This window comes from Xenopus laevis, chromosome 7L (genome assembly GCF_017654675.1).
Source record: "Xenopus laevis strain J_2021 chromosome 7L, Xenopus_laevis_v10.1, whole genome shotgun sequence".
NCBI lineage: Eukaryota > Metazoa > Chordata > Amphibia > Anura > Pipidae > Xenopus > Xenopus laevis.
The window spans coordinates 14,526,385-14,544,546 of NC_054383.1; the positions used below are offsets into that span (position 1 = coordinate 14,526,385).

General features: G+C 41.3%; 1 protein-coding gene across 2 annotated transcripts in view; it reads left to right on the top strand.

Moving 5' to 3' along the window:
• Positions 1 to 18,162, top strand: part of cpxm2.L (carboxypeptidase X (M14 family), member 2 L homeolog) — a 59,638-nt gene that overhangs the window by 10,608 nt on the left and 30,868 nt on the right. For both annotated transcript variants that reach the window (XM_041570262.1, XM_018225136.2), the window contains exons 4-6: positions 1,882 to 1,991; positions 4,759 to 4,898; positions 14,178 to 14,262. In XM_041570262.1, the coding sequence (XP_041426196.1) occupies positions 1,882 to 1,991; positions 4,759 to 4,898; positions 14,178 to 14,262 (335 nt within the window). The remainder of the gene's footprint in view (positions 1 to 1,881; positions 1,992 to 4,758; positions 4,899 to 14,177; positions 14,263 to 18,162) is intronic.

Consider the following 18,162-nt stretch of genomic DNA (forward strand, 5'->3'; position numbering starts at 1 on the left):
GGATAACAGATAACGCCATTAGACAGACAGAGCTTATCTGCTGTGTAACTTGAGCTTTTTCTCATTTGAATGGCTGCCCCCATTGCTACACAGCAGCTTATTTATATAAACTATAGTAGTGTTTCTGAAGCAAACACAGCAGTTTTACCAGTGCAGGGCAACACTGCATTATATTACGTTACTGTTCCTTTAAAGGTGAACCACCCATTTAAGGTGGCCATAAAAAAAGCAGCCGATAAAAGCTGCCAACAGACCAAGTTAGCAGCTTATTGGCCACTGCATGGGGCCCTCCAACTGGCTTCCCCGAAAATCGGCCAGATTACAATCGGGCAGGTTTAAAAATCTTGTCACATTGAGGGCCTACATTCCTGGTGGTGGGATCAGACCAATATCACCCACTCAAGGTGGGCATATCAAGGCAAGATCTGCTCGTTTTTCACCCGCTCCAAACTAGCAGATGTGCCCAAATATGGCCTCATTTAGGGCAATGAAACACCAGGAGATTAATTGCCAGCGATGAATCTCTGCCTCTGCTGGAGACTAATCTGTAAAAGCTTTCCCATAGACAATAATGTGAATTGCTGCTGTTAGAACCCATGTGTTGCTTCAGTCTCCCAAAATGGCTTGAAATTTCCTCTTGATGCAGCTGCTTGTACTGTATTCTCAACCCATTTGTCTTTCTCTTCTCCTTTGTTTATTTTCTCCATTACTGATGTTCCCCACTTGATACACTTGATGATGCGAAGAGCAGCATTCCATGAAGTGTACTTTGAAAGCATAAAGCTGCCAAGATTCCTTTTAGTTAATTATCATCTGTATATTGTTTGTTTTCTTTATTTTTTCCAGCTACCACAAAGTGGAGATAGATACGAGTAATGCTCCAAAGCCCTAATAATCGCCAGTGTTCTATCAATAAAGGATAATAATAATCATAATAAACAGTCTGCTGTATCAGATTTCTCTGCTGAAATACCACATGTTCCTTAGATATAGTAGCTCTTCGTGTTCGCTTTACTCTTCTGATCTGCTAATACTATTGTCTATGATATAATCTGGCCTTTTCTAAATCCAACTCTGGCAGAAGAACAGTTGATTTTATGCCTCGAGGCCCGCAGGCCCCAAAAGGCTGTCAGTAAACATCATGGTTTTGTTGCATTTATATGAAATGAAAATATATTGTTTATCTAGGATGGATTAAGTGAAGCTTTTCATCAAGTTCATGAAAACAGAGCACAATCATCCCAGGCCATTTGCTCAAGTCTAAAATGGATATTGTGCCTATTTTGTGCAGTATTATTGGGATCCTCTTTATCATTAACATTATCATAGACTCCCACTTAAAATTGGGATTCACTGAGCTTCTTTTTATCCCTTCGTTCTTTCTCTATTTATATGGCTTCCCTTTTCTTCTCAACTAAACTTCAGGAGCCCTATGCTCTCCTTGTGATCTTTGCCTTTCTTACCTTCTTCTATCATCCTTGCAATTTCTGGTCCAAGATTTAGGGTCAGGGCACACGTTTAGATTCAGGGAGATTAGTCTCCCGGCGACATATCTCTTCTTCAGGGCGACTAATATCCCCGAACTGCCTCCCGCAGGCTAGAATCAAAATCGCCGTATGGCACTCGGAGCGCTTTGTTTTCCGAAGTTGCCCGAAGTTTCCTCGTGCCATCCCGATGTCGATTTACATTCTAGCCGGCGGGAGGCAGTTCGGGGAGATTAGTTACCCCAAAGAAAAGGAGATTTATCGACGGGCGACTAATCTCCCGAAAACTGTGTCCTGACCCTTAAAGTGGGTTTTCACCTTTACATAAACTGTTAGTATGATGAAGAGAGTGATATTCTGCGACAATTTGCAACTGGCTTTTATCTCTGTCTTTCAGGTTGTCCACCTCTTGGACTAGAAACATTAAAGGTGACAGACTTTCAGCTTCACGCATCTACTGTTAAACGATACGGACTGGGAGCCCACAGAGGCCGCCTCAACATTCAGGTGAACTCAATAATGTAATAAACCCTACTGTGTAAAAATGCTGTGCCGGGCCAACCCTCAAAAAAAATGTTTGGAAGGCTTGGCGTACATCCTACCCGCCCTCCCTCCTTGGTGCTTACCAGTGCAGGCAGTGGGTGGCAAGGTGGCTATAGAAGAAGCTGACCCCACGGTCCAGGCCCACCCACCCCCCGTGACTACTTCCTCTATAGTTACACCACTGATATTACACATTGCTTTACCTGTTACTGGCAATAGCGGCTTTGGTTTAAATAGCCAATTCCTATTATTAGAAGGGGTGTTTGGATACTTTTGGCCATATAGTGTTTAAATTGCTTTGATTTTAGTGCTTCTCACTGTCCCTGCTAATGCACAGCTACCCATGAGTACCAGCAGTCCAGCATGCAGGGGGCATTCACCATTTTCACCAGTCCCACAGCTTAGTGTTTCCTCTCTATAATTTTGTTTATCATCTTAGTGTTGGAGGGATAAATTCATTCCTTATTACCTCCAAATACACCTGAGCCTTTTGTTTCATACTGCTTCTTCCAAATAAAAGGTCAAATATAATCTTTTCAGTTTTCTCTCCTCTTCAGCTCTTCTCCATTTCTATTCTCTATCTCCCGTCTGTCCTTTTTCAAGTTTTTCAGTTCTGTATTCTCTAGCAACCACTTGTCTTTGTTCATTTCATCATGGTGCTAATGCAATGGTTCCGTGTTGTCTCTGTGACTAATCATCTGTAAACATGAAGCGATGGAAGTTATTACCTGGAAAACCGAAAAGGTGTTATGTCCTGTCTGGGTGTTTATACTCCGCTTTTGGGGTCCTTCATAGCATGTTATTACACTTGCCATTTTTATTATTTAAGCGGATAACTGAAGTCGGGATGCACCGAATCCGCTATTTTGGATTCGGCCAAGCCCCCCAATCCTTCACGAAAGATTCAGCCTAATACCGAACCGAATCGGAATCCTAATTTGCATATGCAAATTAGGGGTGGGGAAGGGAAAACATTTTTTACTTCCTTTTTTGTGATTTCCCTCCTGCCCTGAAGGATTCAACCGCATCGTGCTGAAAAAGGCTGAATCCTGAACCGAATCATTGATTTGGTGCATCCCTCAGCTCAAACCATTAAACTAGGAAAAGTGTTTTTCATTCCTTCTCCATCTGTTGGAACTTTTTCTCTCTAAGGCTTTTCAGGCAAAGTACATTCTTTGCATAAGAGCTTGCAATCTAATTTATGGTGTTTTTGGGAAAAACTGATCAAGGAGCTGATAGCAATAAAACAAGGCTTTCCTGTAAAATGAAGTCACTTTTATTCCATAATATCCCGTTCTGTTGATATACCAAATGCAATTTCCAGATTGATGTATTACTCTAATATATCACATTTATTTAAAGAATGTGTTCTTTAAAAAGAATCCTTTTTGACAGTTAAAGTCTTTTTTTTTTGGGAGACTGTTACATCAGACTGACAGACGACGCGACTGTGAATTGTATTAATAGTACTTAAGTTGTCGCTCGGGAGGCATTATAAAAGCTTAACAGGTATACATTTTCTCACTTATCTGCTGATTATCAGCTTCTGCAATAAAATAGCTGGAACTCTCCAGTCTGAAAGGAAGAACTGTGTTGTACATGGCTGTATATATGGAGATGTTATGGTAATTTTAATGGAAAAGTTTCCCATATACTGAACATTGAGGGGCAAATTTATTTTTCCATACGTTTTATGTATAGATTGTGGTTTTCTCTCTCTGGTGGAATCTTTTGATTTATATACTACAAAAAATTGAGGTTTGACTGTAGAATTAGTGTGGACTGCCCAGGGGAACAGCTAGGCCGGGGGAGGGGGTCTATATAGGGTAGGGTTTTTTTTAATTAAGGTTTGTTTCTCCTTTAAAGACAAACCCACCCTTTAGCATATGGGAAAACAAAATATTTCTTAAAAAGTAACATTTACAGAGGGCAAACAGGTGTTTTTAAGTTCAGAGGTGCTGTGACTTATCCCCCATTTGCCAGATAAAGTGCATCAGCATATATATATATATATATATATAACATTTTCTAACTGAATAGATGAACCAATCGACAAGCTCAGTAGGTCCAGGCATGGGTACGTGCACAGTCAGCTTTAGGATAGTAGCACATGTCATTTTTTATCCATTGGAGAAATGCTTGATGCCCCTCTGTGCTTTTATTGATATGAATGGAAACCGTTGGGGACTGATGGTTTTTTAAGGCCAAAGATGCACAGAAACTGGCTTTAATCATATGGTGGACGGTAGGCACAGTCCCGTCTCAGATTAATTTCGCCATTGTTACAAGTTTTGCTGAGCTATAGGTTCAGTCCAGATTTTATAGAATATGTCATGTTTTCTTGCTTCCCAAAACTCTTCCTATTTACTGGTACTTCTTGGATACTCCCTCTTCCCTCAAGCAGTGGCGTAACTAGACTGTGCCAGGCCCTCCTGCAAAAAAAATCTTCAGAGGGGACCCTGAACCCCATTACTCACTCACCTCCTCCCACTCCCTTGCACCCCACTTCCTATGCCGCAGGTAAGAACGTGGCTGGGGATGGGGGGGAGGTTCTTGTTGTCTATAGAGGGAGCAGACCCCACAGTCTGCGACTACGGAGTCCACTATAGTTGCACCACTGCCCCCAAGGTTTCCCATTGACCCCGTACTGATGCCCACAGTTACTGACAGTAATGTAGAAACAATTCAGGCATTTCTCCAGCTGACCCACAATGTGACTGTTTCCCTGCAGGCCGGGGTGAATGAAAATGACCTTTATGATGGAGCTTGGTGCGCGGGGAGGAATGATGTTCACCAGTGGATAGAGATAGACGCTCGCAGGCTGACCAAATTCACAGGAGTCATCACTCAAGGCAGAAACTCACTCTGGCTGTGAGTATATCACGCTTATGCTTTTATATTTCTTGTATTCTGTCTTACAATACCCCTATGCAATGTTTTATAGCTAATTATAAAGGGCAGGTAATATTTGCTATCAGCTGAATCCATTGCAATGTAGAAGCTACTTTACAAGACTTGTCTGTGCCCTTGCGAGCAGTCAGCTTTTCTAATTGTGCACTTAGCAGCCATTTTGCTTCATTTTGCTCCATCCACTAGTAGCAGGTAACACGTTTGATGTGTTTTGACTATTAGATCTAGCTATGGTAAATTATACCATTAATACAAGTATGCTCGGGCTGCCATCAGAAATCACAGGGCCCTGTGTAACAATATTTTTTGGGTCCCTCTCCTGCGGCTTTGTCCTTCTCCGGCAGCTTCTTCATCCTTATCCAGCAGCAGCAGATTCTTCTTCATCCAATCATATTAGCCATTGCCCACCAATGAATTAAATGAATGAAAGCAGGACGCCCTAAAAAAGGTGGCCATACACGGGCCGATAAAAGCTGCCGGCAGACCAAATCGGCAGATTATCGGCCCGTGCGTGTGGCCCTCTGACGGGCTTCCCGGATTGATATCTGGCTGAAAGTCGTCCAGATGTCGATCGGGCAGGACTAAAAATCCAGTCGGATCTGTTTATTTGGTCCCGTGAACCGACCACCCGTTTTGCCTACATTATGATCAGATCGTTTAGCCCTAGGGCCCACGATCGGATCAGCCTGATATCGCCCACCTCAATGTGGTTTGTGTGGCAAAGTCGCAGATCTCTACGTGTATGGCGACCTTTATAAGTAGAAATCCACGGGGCCCATCTGATTGCAGCCTTGCGTATGCGAGTATATTCACGTTTTGTCCTGCTTTCATCTGTCCAGTATCAAAGCAGTTTACACATACATGAGGTGTATATAGTGATGAGTAATTATGATAACATTTTTTCGCATATTTGGGTTTGATTGAATAATTGCAGGGCCCGCTTTAATTCTTGCGTTGGTTATCGGTTGTATTTTTGTATGTAATCTGTACTGTTCAGTGTATACTGAATTCTCCTATTCACTATACTGCACTTTATAAATAAGTTAATAAAAATAATAATGATAAAGCTTTAGGATTCGGCCCAGTTGAATCTAAATCCCTGGAAGCCCTGGACAATGGAAAGTCCTACTTTTTTTGTTCACGGATGGCGCAGGCTTTTTGCTTGTGCTCATATTGAAATGTACATTGGAGGTGCCGGTTTGGTTTGAAATATGGTGGGCAAACATTTTGCAAAGAATTCTGCATTTGGTTTAATTAAAACACAAAGGTGCAAATTGGTGCGTCTTTTGCAACAACTTCTCATGTAAACTGGGTAACAGTCTCAGTCTTAAATGGGTTGTTCACCTTCAAGCACTTTTTCAGTTCAGTTGTAGTGATGGGCGAATTTGCGCAGTTTCGCTTTGCCGAAATTCGCAAAATTCACAAAACTGTGCCGGCATATAGTTTTCAATGCCGGCATCCAGTTTTTTTCGCAGACGCCCGTTTTTTGAGGCCAATGCCCGTTTGTTTGAAGCCGGCGACAAATTTTTTTGTAAGCGGGCGAACTTTCGCCAGCGAATAAATTCGCCCATCACTATTCAGTTGGTTTCGGATAGTTCACCAGAAATAAAGACTTTTTTCAATTATTTTATGTGTGTGACAGTTTTCTAATATTGAAGTGAAAAGTTGCATTTTCACCTTTAGGGTCAGGCCACACAGCGTTTTGGGGAGATTTGGCGACTAATCGCCTCGTTTTTGCGGCGACCAATCTCCCCAAACGCCTTCCCTCACTCTGCGCCGGCTAAAATTTAAAAAACGACGGCGCTAATCACATGTGGCGATTCGTTTTCCGAATTCGCCCGAAGTTTCCTCGTGAGGCAACTTCGAAAAACGAACCACCGCGCGTGATTAGCGCCGGCGTTTTTTTCATTTTAAGCCAGCGCAGAGTGAGGGAAGGCGTTTGGGGAGATTGGTCGCCGGGTGACCAAATCTCCCCAAAACGCCCAGTGTGGACTTACCCTTTTATATTTTTCTTAAGCTGCTGGGGAGGGGGGGGGTCACCGACTCTGTAAACTGTTCTAAATTGATACGTTACTGTATTTGATCCATTTATTATCTTAAGTCTGAACTGAATCCCTGGGTTTCACAAAAGGGGTTGTTCATCTTTTACATAAAGTTTTAGTATGGTGTAGATGGTGATATTCTGAGACAATTTGCAATTGGTTTGCATTTTTTATTATTTGTGGCTTTTGAGTTATTTAGCTTTTTATTCAGCAGCTCTCCAGTTTGCAATTTCAGCAATCTGGTTTCTAATGTCCAAATTCCCCTAGCAACCATGCACTGATTTGAGTGAAAGACTACAATATGAATAGGAGAGGCCGAGTAATAAAAAGTAGCAATAACAATACATTTGTAGCTTTACAGAGCATTTGTTTTTTTGGATGGGATGACAGTTATTTGAAAGCTGGAAAGAGTCAGAAAAAGAAGGAAAATCATTTAAAAAACTATATAAAAAAAAAAAAATGAAGACCAATGGAAAAAGTGCTTAGAATTAGCCAATCTTTGTCCCTGTATTCCACAGCCAATAAACTGCAGTTAGGCTTCACTGTTGTAGTTGGACATCCGTTGATTGTATTATGCTTTACATTTATTCTCATGTGAGTCTCCCTTCCCATTTCTTTCTCATATTCTCACGGAGGGGTGGGGATGTAAAACTTTATAACTCCTGGGGAAATCGGAAGTTGTCTGCCTTTATCCTCTAGTCTCCAGTAAAGCAGCTGTTTCATGTTTACCCTTTATTTATTATATGTTAAATATTTTCCTAATAAAGCACAGAACTGAGCAGTAACAAACCATGATTTTGCTAGCTGCCTAAACCTCTGTGTAAGCCTGTAGTCTAAGTGAGGTTCTATTTCTGCTTTATCCATCGCATTATAACTTCTCTGAAAGTCCCGGGCAACCACCTACATACCCTGAGAGTTCTCTGCACTGGCGCCAACGAGGAGTTTAATGTACTAAAGCAAAAGAATTCCGGAGAAAATAACGTGGGGGAGGTGGTATTCTCAGACCTCCCTGATCTGAATTCCAGAATATTACAGCTACACTTGTACAGCCAGACGTATGTTTTTGCCTTCATGAGCCTGACCTGTCTGAAGATCACATGGTTCACATGACAAAAAGAAATGTCATGACTCGGGATATGGATATGGTTTTTTTTTTGTCACAAGGTTTTAGGGTTCCCTTGTAGAATCTTCTTCCTTAAAACTGGTAAAAGTGGTTTGAATCAATTCTAATTATGTTTTAAAGTATTCCTTTAAATATTAGTATTCTAATACAATAAATAGTGAAGATATGGGTCAGCGGTTCCAAGGGTATTCTTTTTTATTTCTTTTTACCTAATATTATAGGCAACGTATACAGTATTTGTGCTGTATTATTTAAGCAACAGAAAATGCTGTGCCCTGTGTGCCATTTTCTCCTGTTGTCATATAATTATACAGGTATGGGATCCATTATCCGGAAACCCATTATCCAGAAAGCTCCTAATTATGAAATGGCCATCTCCCATAGACTCCACTTTAACCAAATTTTTAAAAATGATTTCCTTTTTCTGTGTAATAATAAAACAGTCGCTTGTACTTGATCCCAACTAAGATATAATTAATCCTTATTGGAAGCAAAACCAGCCTATTGGGTTTATTTACTATTTATATGATTTTCTAGTAGACTTAGGGGCCAATTCATTAACTTCGAGTGAAGGAATAGAAGAATATATACTTCGAATTGTTTACAGTGTTTTTTTGGCTACTTCGACCATCGAATGGGCTACTTCGACCTTCGACTTTGAATCGAAGGATTCAAACTAAAAATCGTTTGACCATTCGATAGTCGAAGTACTGTCTCTTTAAGAAAAAACTTCGACCCCCTAGTTCGCCACCTAAAAGCTACCGAACCCAATGTTAGCCTATGGGGAAGGTCCCCATAGGCTTGGCTAAGTTTTTTTGGTCGAAGGATAATCCTTCGATCGTTGGATTAAAATCCTTTGAATCGATCAATTAGAAGGATTTAATCGTTCGAACGAACGATTATTCCTTCGATCGTTCGATCAAAGTATTTGCGCAAAATCCTTCAACTTCGATATTCGAAGTCGAAGGATTTTCATTCCCAGTCGAAAATCGAGGGTTAATTAACCCTCGATATTCAACCCTTGATGAATTTGCCCCTTAAAATCCAAAGAAGAACGATCTGTTATCCGGAAAACCCCAGGTCCCAAGAATTCTGGATAACAGGTCCCATACCTGTACCATGTTATCACACAAATTTAAAAAATGTGATATTTTTCAAGTTGGCTGGCCATGAATGTGGCAGTTTGGCCAATTTCAGCCGTACTGTCCGACTGTCTGGGTGTGTGTGGCAAGTCAGGGAGGGTTCTAACAGGGATATTCTGAGATATTGTAAGATGGCAAATAATGGCTTGTGTGATGCTTGTACTCCATGTTTGTAGATGTTAGTGATGGGCGAATAAATTCGGCAGGCCCAAATTTCCGTGTTTCGCCACAGGCGAAATACATTTTGGCTCACGTCGGAAAAGTCGCTTGCGTCAAAACCATTGCGTGTCAACACAATTCGGACGCCAATTGACATTAACGTCGGCGTCAAAATTAACACAGGCGTAAAAATTCGTGTTTCGTTGGAAATTCGGCGAAACAGGAGAAATTCGCCCATCACTAGTAGATGTGTTTCCAGATGAGAAAGTGAAGAGGAGCCAATGGATATCATGGAGATCAGCACCTTAGAAACTTCGATTTTATATTTTTAGATATTTAAAATCTATTGGTCACATACTGTATCTGTCAGGGATGCTCCATACAGGGGCCAATAAGCTGCTGCCTTTTGTCAAGGGGTCCAGTAGGAGGCTGATATCGGCACGGTATGAGTTTATCTCGTTCTTTCTTGTTGCTACGTGAGCCACAGCTATTCCAAGCAGAAATGTAGTAATGATAAATATACCCCATAGAGTGTTAAATTATTCCTCTTTTCTTATGTGGGAATGAAACATTCTCCTTTGAAATCCACCATTGCAATCGCCTAACATCTTGTTATACAATGCGGGGCTGGCACTAGTGTTCCGGCAGTTAAAAATAAATTCTACAAAAATAACCGGTTAATAGAGGACCAGCGGTGCAATGCCGACTCGCTTTCAATCGTACCTTGTCCAAAAATCCTTCTATAATGAGGCTAACAGTAGCCCGCAGTTTGTATGGCTGTTCTCGTGTATGTGGAACGCACTGCGTGGGCTGTAGCAGGTGTCCTGGGGGAGTTATCTGTCTCTATTAATTGTTCTATTTACAAGGCACCGGCTGTTTCTGTACAACAGACTGGAGATGTGACACACAAATGGGAAAACAGACGCCTGCCGCTGGTGCTCTTCTTGGGACACTTGTAAAAACTGGAGGGCAGATTCTCTGGTGCAGTTTAAAGGGGATTCACACCCTGCTGCTCCAGCTTATACAGGCTGTGTCGGCTGTAAAGCGGTTGTTCACCTTTCAGTTAACTTTTAGGGGCACATTTACTTAGTTTGAGTGAAGGAATAGAATAAAAAAAACTCAGAATTTCGAATGATTGTTTTTTGGCTACTTCGACCATCGCATTGGCTACTTCGACCTTCGACTACGACTTTGACTTCGAATCGAACGATTCGAACTAAAAATCGTTCGACTATTCGACCGTTCGATAGTCGAAGTACTGTCTCTTTAAAAAAAACTTCGACCCCCTACTTCGGCAAGTAAAACCTACTGAACTTCAATGTTAGCCTATGGGGAAGGTCCCCATATGCTTTCTAAGCTTTTTTTGGTCATAGAAAAGTCATTCGATCGATGGATTTAATCATTTGATTCGAAGGATTTAATCGTTCGATCGAACGATTTTTGTTCGATCGAACTAATTGCGCTAAATCCTTCGACTTTGATATTTGAAGTCGAAGGATTTACCTTCGGTAGTCGTGGGTTAATTAACCGTCGATATTCAACCCTATGTAAATCTGCCACTCAGTATGATGTAAAGAGCGATATTCTGAGACAATTTGCAAGTGGTTTTCATTTTTTATTATTTGTGTTTTTTGTTATTTAGCTTTTTATGAAGCAGCTCCCCAGTTTGCGATTTCAGCAATGTGGTTGCTATGGTCCAAATTGCTCTAGCAACCATGCATTGATTCGAAAAAGAGACTGGAATACAAGAGAGGCCCTGAATAGAAAGATAAAGTAATAGTAATAAAAAGTAGCAATAACCATACATTTGTAACCTTACAGAACATTTATTTTTTTTAAATGGGGTCAGTGACCCCCCCATTTGAAAGATGAAAAAGTGAAATAATGAAAAAAAACTATAAAAAATAGATAATTAAGTAAAGTTGCTTAGAACTGGCCATTCTGTAACATAGGGGCAGATTTATCTTGGGTCGAATTTCGAAGTAATGGGAACTTCCATGAATTCGAAATTCGAAAAAAAAATGACCAACTGAAATCTATCAAAAAAATCTAAGTTTATTTTCGGGGTGAATAGGCCATTTTAATTAGAATTCGAATCGTATGAATGGAAGTAACAGCGCATTCGATCTTTGATTTTTCAAAGTCCACCAATTGACTCCATATAGGTTCTAGGAGGTCCCCCATAATCTAAAACCGCAATTCAGCAGGTTTTAGAAGTCGAATTTTTAAAAGAGACCATACATGATAAATTTTAATATTGGAATTTTTTTCAAGTTGAATTTGGACTATTGCCTAGACGAAGTACACAAAAATTAGCTTGAAATTCGAATTTTTTTAATTTGAATTTTCACTTCGACCTTTGATAAATCTGCAATTTGGTTGATACATTTCTTATGTTTGTCCCTGCTGAGCAGAATCTCTGGGTTTCATTACAGGCAGTTGTTAGAATTGATACAATAGTTGCTAATACTCCAGAGATGCTGCTGAGAAATGGATCAACTAAATGTTGCAAAATTGTAACAGATCAGAGTCTGCGCCTGAATTACTGAGCTGCCAGACTCAAACACCAGAAACACCAACATTCAACTTTAAACTTACCGTATATACTCGCGTATAAGCCGAGTTTTTCAGCACCCAAAATGTGCTGAAAAACTCTACCTCGGCTTATACGCGGGTCAGTCACCCAAACCGCATCAATTGCGCTGAAGAAATCCTCCTGTGCCCCACACAGCTGCCTCGTTCCTGGCTGTATTGATTAGTTCAGCCGGCAGCCATTTTCCCTGCATTACATGCTTCCGATAGCCCCTCCGACTCCACATCTTCTGTAATTGGGCCGCAGCCAGGGCCGGATTAGCCGGAAAACCGGCTAGTTTTAGGGGCCCTGTAGAGGGTCTGCCTAGCTGAAGGGGTCTGGGTGGCCAGGCTATCATGGAGGAAAAGATCACCTGTCCCCCCGCTGGCCTCGCGAGAATGATCAGCAGCCTCCCGCATCTGACGTCCAGCGCATTGTGTAGGAAGTGCTGCTGACGCATAATATACTCGGGATGCCGGTCTCTCTCTCTGCCGACGCACTTGTGAGGTTTGTTGCACCGTAACGGTAATATACTGCTGGATGACGGTCTCTCTCTCTCGTCCCGTTATTGAAGCCATTTATCATATGTTAGTGCTGCCTCCTCATTTAGAATCCTGTCACTTTTCCAGAATTTGGCTAGCACTTTTTCACGTTCAGTAACTCTTGCTCATTCCATGGAATCAGCTTTCCTTGCAAGAGCCATACTGCATGTATTCATGCAGGATGCTGTGGGAACCCTGGTTCCGGCTGCTTTCCCTTGTTAGATGAGATAGTGATGCCTATCTTGGCTCTCTTGGAAAATCTGCTGTTGCAGGGGTGATGTGAATGCAGGTTTGTGGTGATTACCGCCTGTGAGCTCTATGTATAGGGAATGTATTGGGAAAGTGCATTGTCAACAAGCAACAGGTGTCTGCTATTGGAAGGCAATGTATTGTAAATACAATAGTATGTAAACTCGAGTGGGGTACAGCTGAGATTCTAGCTATTTGTATAAGAGAGCATTCTGTCCCAGTGGCTGCACAGATCCTATCTGATCCCCATTGTAAGCAGCAGTCCTGTCCTGCTTTATGGCAGCTGAGATTCTAGCTATCTGTTATTTAGAGAAATTTTGGGAAACTTACCAGTAGCTGCTGCATTTCTCACCCTAGGCTTATACGCGAGTCAATAAGTTTTCCCAGTTTTTGTAGGTAAAATTAGGTACCTCGGCTTATACACGGGTCGGCTTATACACGAGTATATACGGCAGATTTTGGAAAAACTGTAAAAAAATAAATAATGGAAATTAATTGAAAAAAGTCTTTATTTCTGGGGAACAATCTGAAAACAACTGAATTGGAAAAAGGTGAACAACCCCTTTAAAAGGGGATAAGTGACCTTGAAAGAGTCAAGAAGAAGAAGGCAAATAATTAAAAAACTAGATAAAAAAGAAAAATGGAGGCCAACTGAACGGGCACCACCCCTTTAACACAGTGTAGTTTTTCTGGGTTGGATTAACATCACTCAGTCTCACCACAGGGCACCACTTTACGGCAATATATTCAACAAAGTGCAGGATCACAAACTTATTATTGGCAGTGCACTGGGGCAGTAAGGTGGGGCTGTTGACCCTAGATTAAGGGGCAGATTTATCAAAGGTCGAGGTGAATTTCGAGCAAATTTTTTTTGTACTTCGACTAGGGAATGGTCCAAATTCTATTAGAATTTGCAAAGAGTTTGAAAATTTGAATATCAAAATTTATCATGTACTGTCTCTTTAAAAATTTGACTTCGAGCATTCGCCATCCAAAAACTGCCGAATTGCTGTTTTAGCCTATGGGGGACCTCCTAGAACCTATTTAGAGTCAATTGATGGAACTTCCAGTGAATTTCGCAAAACGGCAAAAGAATTTGTGAAACGGCACCGGCATCTCGCTTTTGTCCAGGAAAAATGGACGCCGGTGTCCTTTTTTTTATGCCGTGAATTTTTGCGGCCGTTACGCAGGAATTCGCTGCAAATTAGCGCCTGGTGAATAAATTTGCCCGTTACTAGAATTCAATAGAATGTGATATTCCTTTGATTAGTACAAATTCGGCTTAATACGGACCTATTAGATCGAAAATGGACCTATTCGATCAAAAAAAATACCAACAGAAGTTTTTTTGATAAATATGCCTCCAACTGTTTCAGTGCTGATAGTGATGTATGTTGTTTTTTTTCTCTAGGAGTGACTGGGTGACCTCCTACCGAGTAATGGTCAGCAACGATAGTCACAGTTGGGTTGTTTCCAGGAATGAATCTGGAGAAATGGTGAGTACAAGTACTTAGTGCAAGAACAGGACTGTCTGTGCCTTCCATAAATGCCCCTTACTGATGCCAGGCACAGTCACTGGCGTCTAAAGGGTTTATCCATGGCGCATTGTTCTGGTTTTATCATCATTTTTCCATTTAGGAAAAATGCTTTTTACTGAGAAAAATGATATGCGGTGCAACGTTTGATCCAATGCCATTGTATAAAAGCTCATTAAAATAAGCCCAAATGGCTTTTCCTTTTTCACAAATGCTCAAAAACAGGGTTAGCCTTAAATTTTTTCCCAGACATCCCGGCTTTTAATTTTACCTGCGGAAGGTTAGTGCCTAACAAATGGGTGTCAGGCGTGTGCAGTGGCATGTATTCAGTGTGTGTTCCGTGTGCTGCCTCACATAGCGTTTGATTGGATGAAGCTGCCACCCCAACGCAGTTCCCACCGGAGCCAGGAAATCTTTCTGCCCTAGATTTCTATAAGGTTCTTTTATTTCAATAACTCATTGAAAAATCTCTGAGGAACCAAATTCACAATCCTGATTAATGTTTTAAATGTGTAACAGCAGGAGATCTGATATATGTATTTCTTCCCTCTGCTCTGTTAGCCTGTTGCTTTCAGCAGGGCCTTTAGCAAAATTAGAGGAACGGGCCTCGTTTGAGAGACAGGATTAGTGCACAGTGGAGGCAGTCTTAACGGTCTTAGATTCAGTGGTTGATGTCTATTAGCTCTCCTGTGTATTTATAAGGTCAAATAGGGTAAGGTGTGGCGTGAATATTTCTTTTCTGTCCTAGATATTTACAGAAGGCCACATGCTAAGATTTGGGGAGGTTTAATCGCCCCGCGATGAATCGCCTCTTCTTCGGACAACTAATCTCCCGAAAAAGCCTACCCGTTGGCTAGAATTTATTGCCTCAAGAGGAAACATCGGGCGACTTAGGAAAACGAATCACTCCCAGTGCCATCCCGCCTTCGATTTTGATTCTAGCTGGCTTTTTCGGGGATATTAGTTGCCCTAAGAAGAGGCCGGGCTAATAAATCTCCCCGAATCTTTGTTTGTGCCCTTACCCTAAAGGTGAGACTTGGCTTGTTCTATAGATTCTGCACCTCTAGACTGGGATGAACACAAAGAAAAATAAGAGAGAGGCACCGAAACATAATTTGTAGTCAGTAACTCACCAGGGTTATGGCATGGTGCTCCAGGCCCAGATCCTCAGCTAAGTGGAGCGGATAAAACCAGAAAGATACAAAAAAGATGTAGGAACCCTGAAGATCCACAAAACAAGCCATCCTAAAGAAGTAATAAAAAAAAAAGCTTTATACCATTGAGACAGGATAAAATTCCATGTATGCAGATTTCCCCATGAGCCTCTCTGACTTGGACGAATTCTGTTCTCAAAATAGCCTTGGCCACTAGTACCCTGGCCTTGGGGGCAGAGCCATCTGCTTGGCTGTAAGAGCAGTTCTTTGTTGTTCTGAGCTGTGGATCAATATCTCTATGCTCTCCCACTGGTAACTCCCTCTATAAAAACCTTGTGATTCCTTTGTTTGGGATTCTGACCCTTTGAGTTTAGAATCCACAGAGCTTGTGTCAATTAAACTTTCTTTCACCTCTCCAGTAACGGAATTTCCCAGACGCCATCATTACTACGGCATTTTGTGCTTACAGGGCACTTCATCATGGTTGAACACTTGTTTTGGAGTATTGGGCACCTTGGCTAAATTATGGACAGTAGAGGTAATTTGTCCCAAATAATATTTATATGAAACAGGTGCTTGCATACAGCCTCCATTTTAAATGAATGTCCAGCCATAAAAAGTCACATTCAGCCTCCAAAGTTTGAGCCACATTCAATTCCATGAGAAAAATGTGAAAACAGTCTACAGAGAAATCTAGCTCTGGGCTAGGAGATATATTTTTTTTTCTTCATCTTTTTTATTAAACAATAGGTGATTAATACGGTCTAATCTGCTGGACAACCAATTGGTTGCTATGAGTTACAAGACCTGGAGCCAAGTCTACCTTTAGTGTTACATTATTCTGGAGTTTACGGTCTAGTCAAGTAGCTATAGCTTCTCTGTTAAGTCTTTACAGTTAGTTAAGAACAAGAAATAAGCATATCATTAGTTTTCCCAAGAGGTTCTGTAGTAGTAGTTTGCTGCCATAAGGCTTACTGTTGATATTCGGTTCAAGGGTAATAATTAGAATCTTTGCACTAAGCCCATTCTTTCACCAGCATCAGTAGCAGTTAAGGTTATTTGATCCAGCGAATCACAAAAAGGAATTTGGACAAAAGCCCTCAGAGTGACCACAATCCTGCCAGAATTCATCTGGAACAGAGAATATTTCCACAAACTTTATTTTATTGCAGTTTGTGGTTTTTAGTTCAGATGACTATGTGCAGAAAGTACCAGTTCCTCTAGGACCTTTAAATGAGAATATATAAAGGAGGCAGGAGGGGAGACAGAGAATTATGGGGCCCTGGCAATGAAAAAATGCAGGAGAAACCTTTGAATCTTTGGCTCTAGCTTCTGCTGGATGGATGCAGCTTGAGCATCCCAGACTTGTATGTATATAAATATCTAACAGAAGTTATACAACCGTATATAACATCTGATTTGTATTTATCTACATTATTCCTCCCCAGGGGCCTTTTTGATTGTGGGGTCCCAGGGCAAATGCCCTTTCTGCCCTTTTTTCAGATGTGCCATCATTCTAAATTCTATGAACCGGTCCCATAAAAGCTGAATCTGAGTAAGGGGTAGATCTCCAGGATCCTTGTTCTTTTATTTCTGCATGTATATTTAATTACGGACAGCCCCTTTCTCCCTTCTCCAGCATCATAATGTCGGTCATAATTAAGGATATATATGATCTTTAGCTCACTAATCGATTCATTCCTGGAAGTACTCGTGTGATTCATTTAGCTTAGGCAGCAGAACTAATGAAAAGAGAGACCTACAATGAAAAATGTTTCATCCATTATCTCCCAGCAACCTACATACTTTCACGTTTCTGTGCATAAATCCGAGCCGGCTGTGTGCTGACAGGCTGATCAATGGATACCAGGAGTGTAACTACAGAGGAAGCAGACCCTGCGATTTCAGAGGGGCCAGGAATGTAGGGGGGCCAGTGATGCTGTAATTCATGAGCAATTTTAATATTTCTTGGTAGAGTAGGCTAACTTATCAATATTTTGGGGCCCTAAATTGAATTTGCTGTGTGGCCCTGTAACATCTAGTTACTCCACTGGTGGATACACAAGACGGAGTGTATTGGAGCTAATTGGAATATTTACCCCAAACAAAAAACTCGCAAATATGACACTGGCCTAAAGGTGGCCAAACATGCAGAAATGCCAAACGATATATCCAATATATCCAACTTGAGGTGGATGAAATCAGCCTGATCCGATCATGGGACGTAGGGCCCAACAATCGGATCACAATGACAAGAATACAGGCGGTCATACCAAGGACCTCATCAACATCTGATGGGATTTTGAAACCTGCCCGATTTTTGGCCAGATATTGATCAGGGGAAGGGAGAGCCTCATACACTGCCCAACAAACTGCCTACTTAATCTGTTGGCAGCTTATATAGGCCCATGTATGGCTAATTTAAGTCTGCAGGGGAAATAGATAGGGGGTGAGCTGGCATTCAGCATTCCCTTGATCAAGACAATTGTTCTGCACATGGGAGATTGCTACCAGTAAGTGCTGACTATTTAGAATGCACAGGCATTTTGTTCACTTTGGATAGTTAAGTCGAGTGTCAGACAGAAAAACACCAGTAAACTTTTCAGATTGATAATCTTCATTCAGCCTGTGTGCCATTGCCCTTTTACTAGTGGTTGTTACACAAATTTTATCAGTTCAATTTCCTTAGGAGGTTTAAACTTTGCTC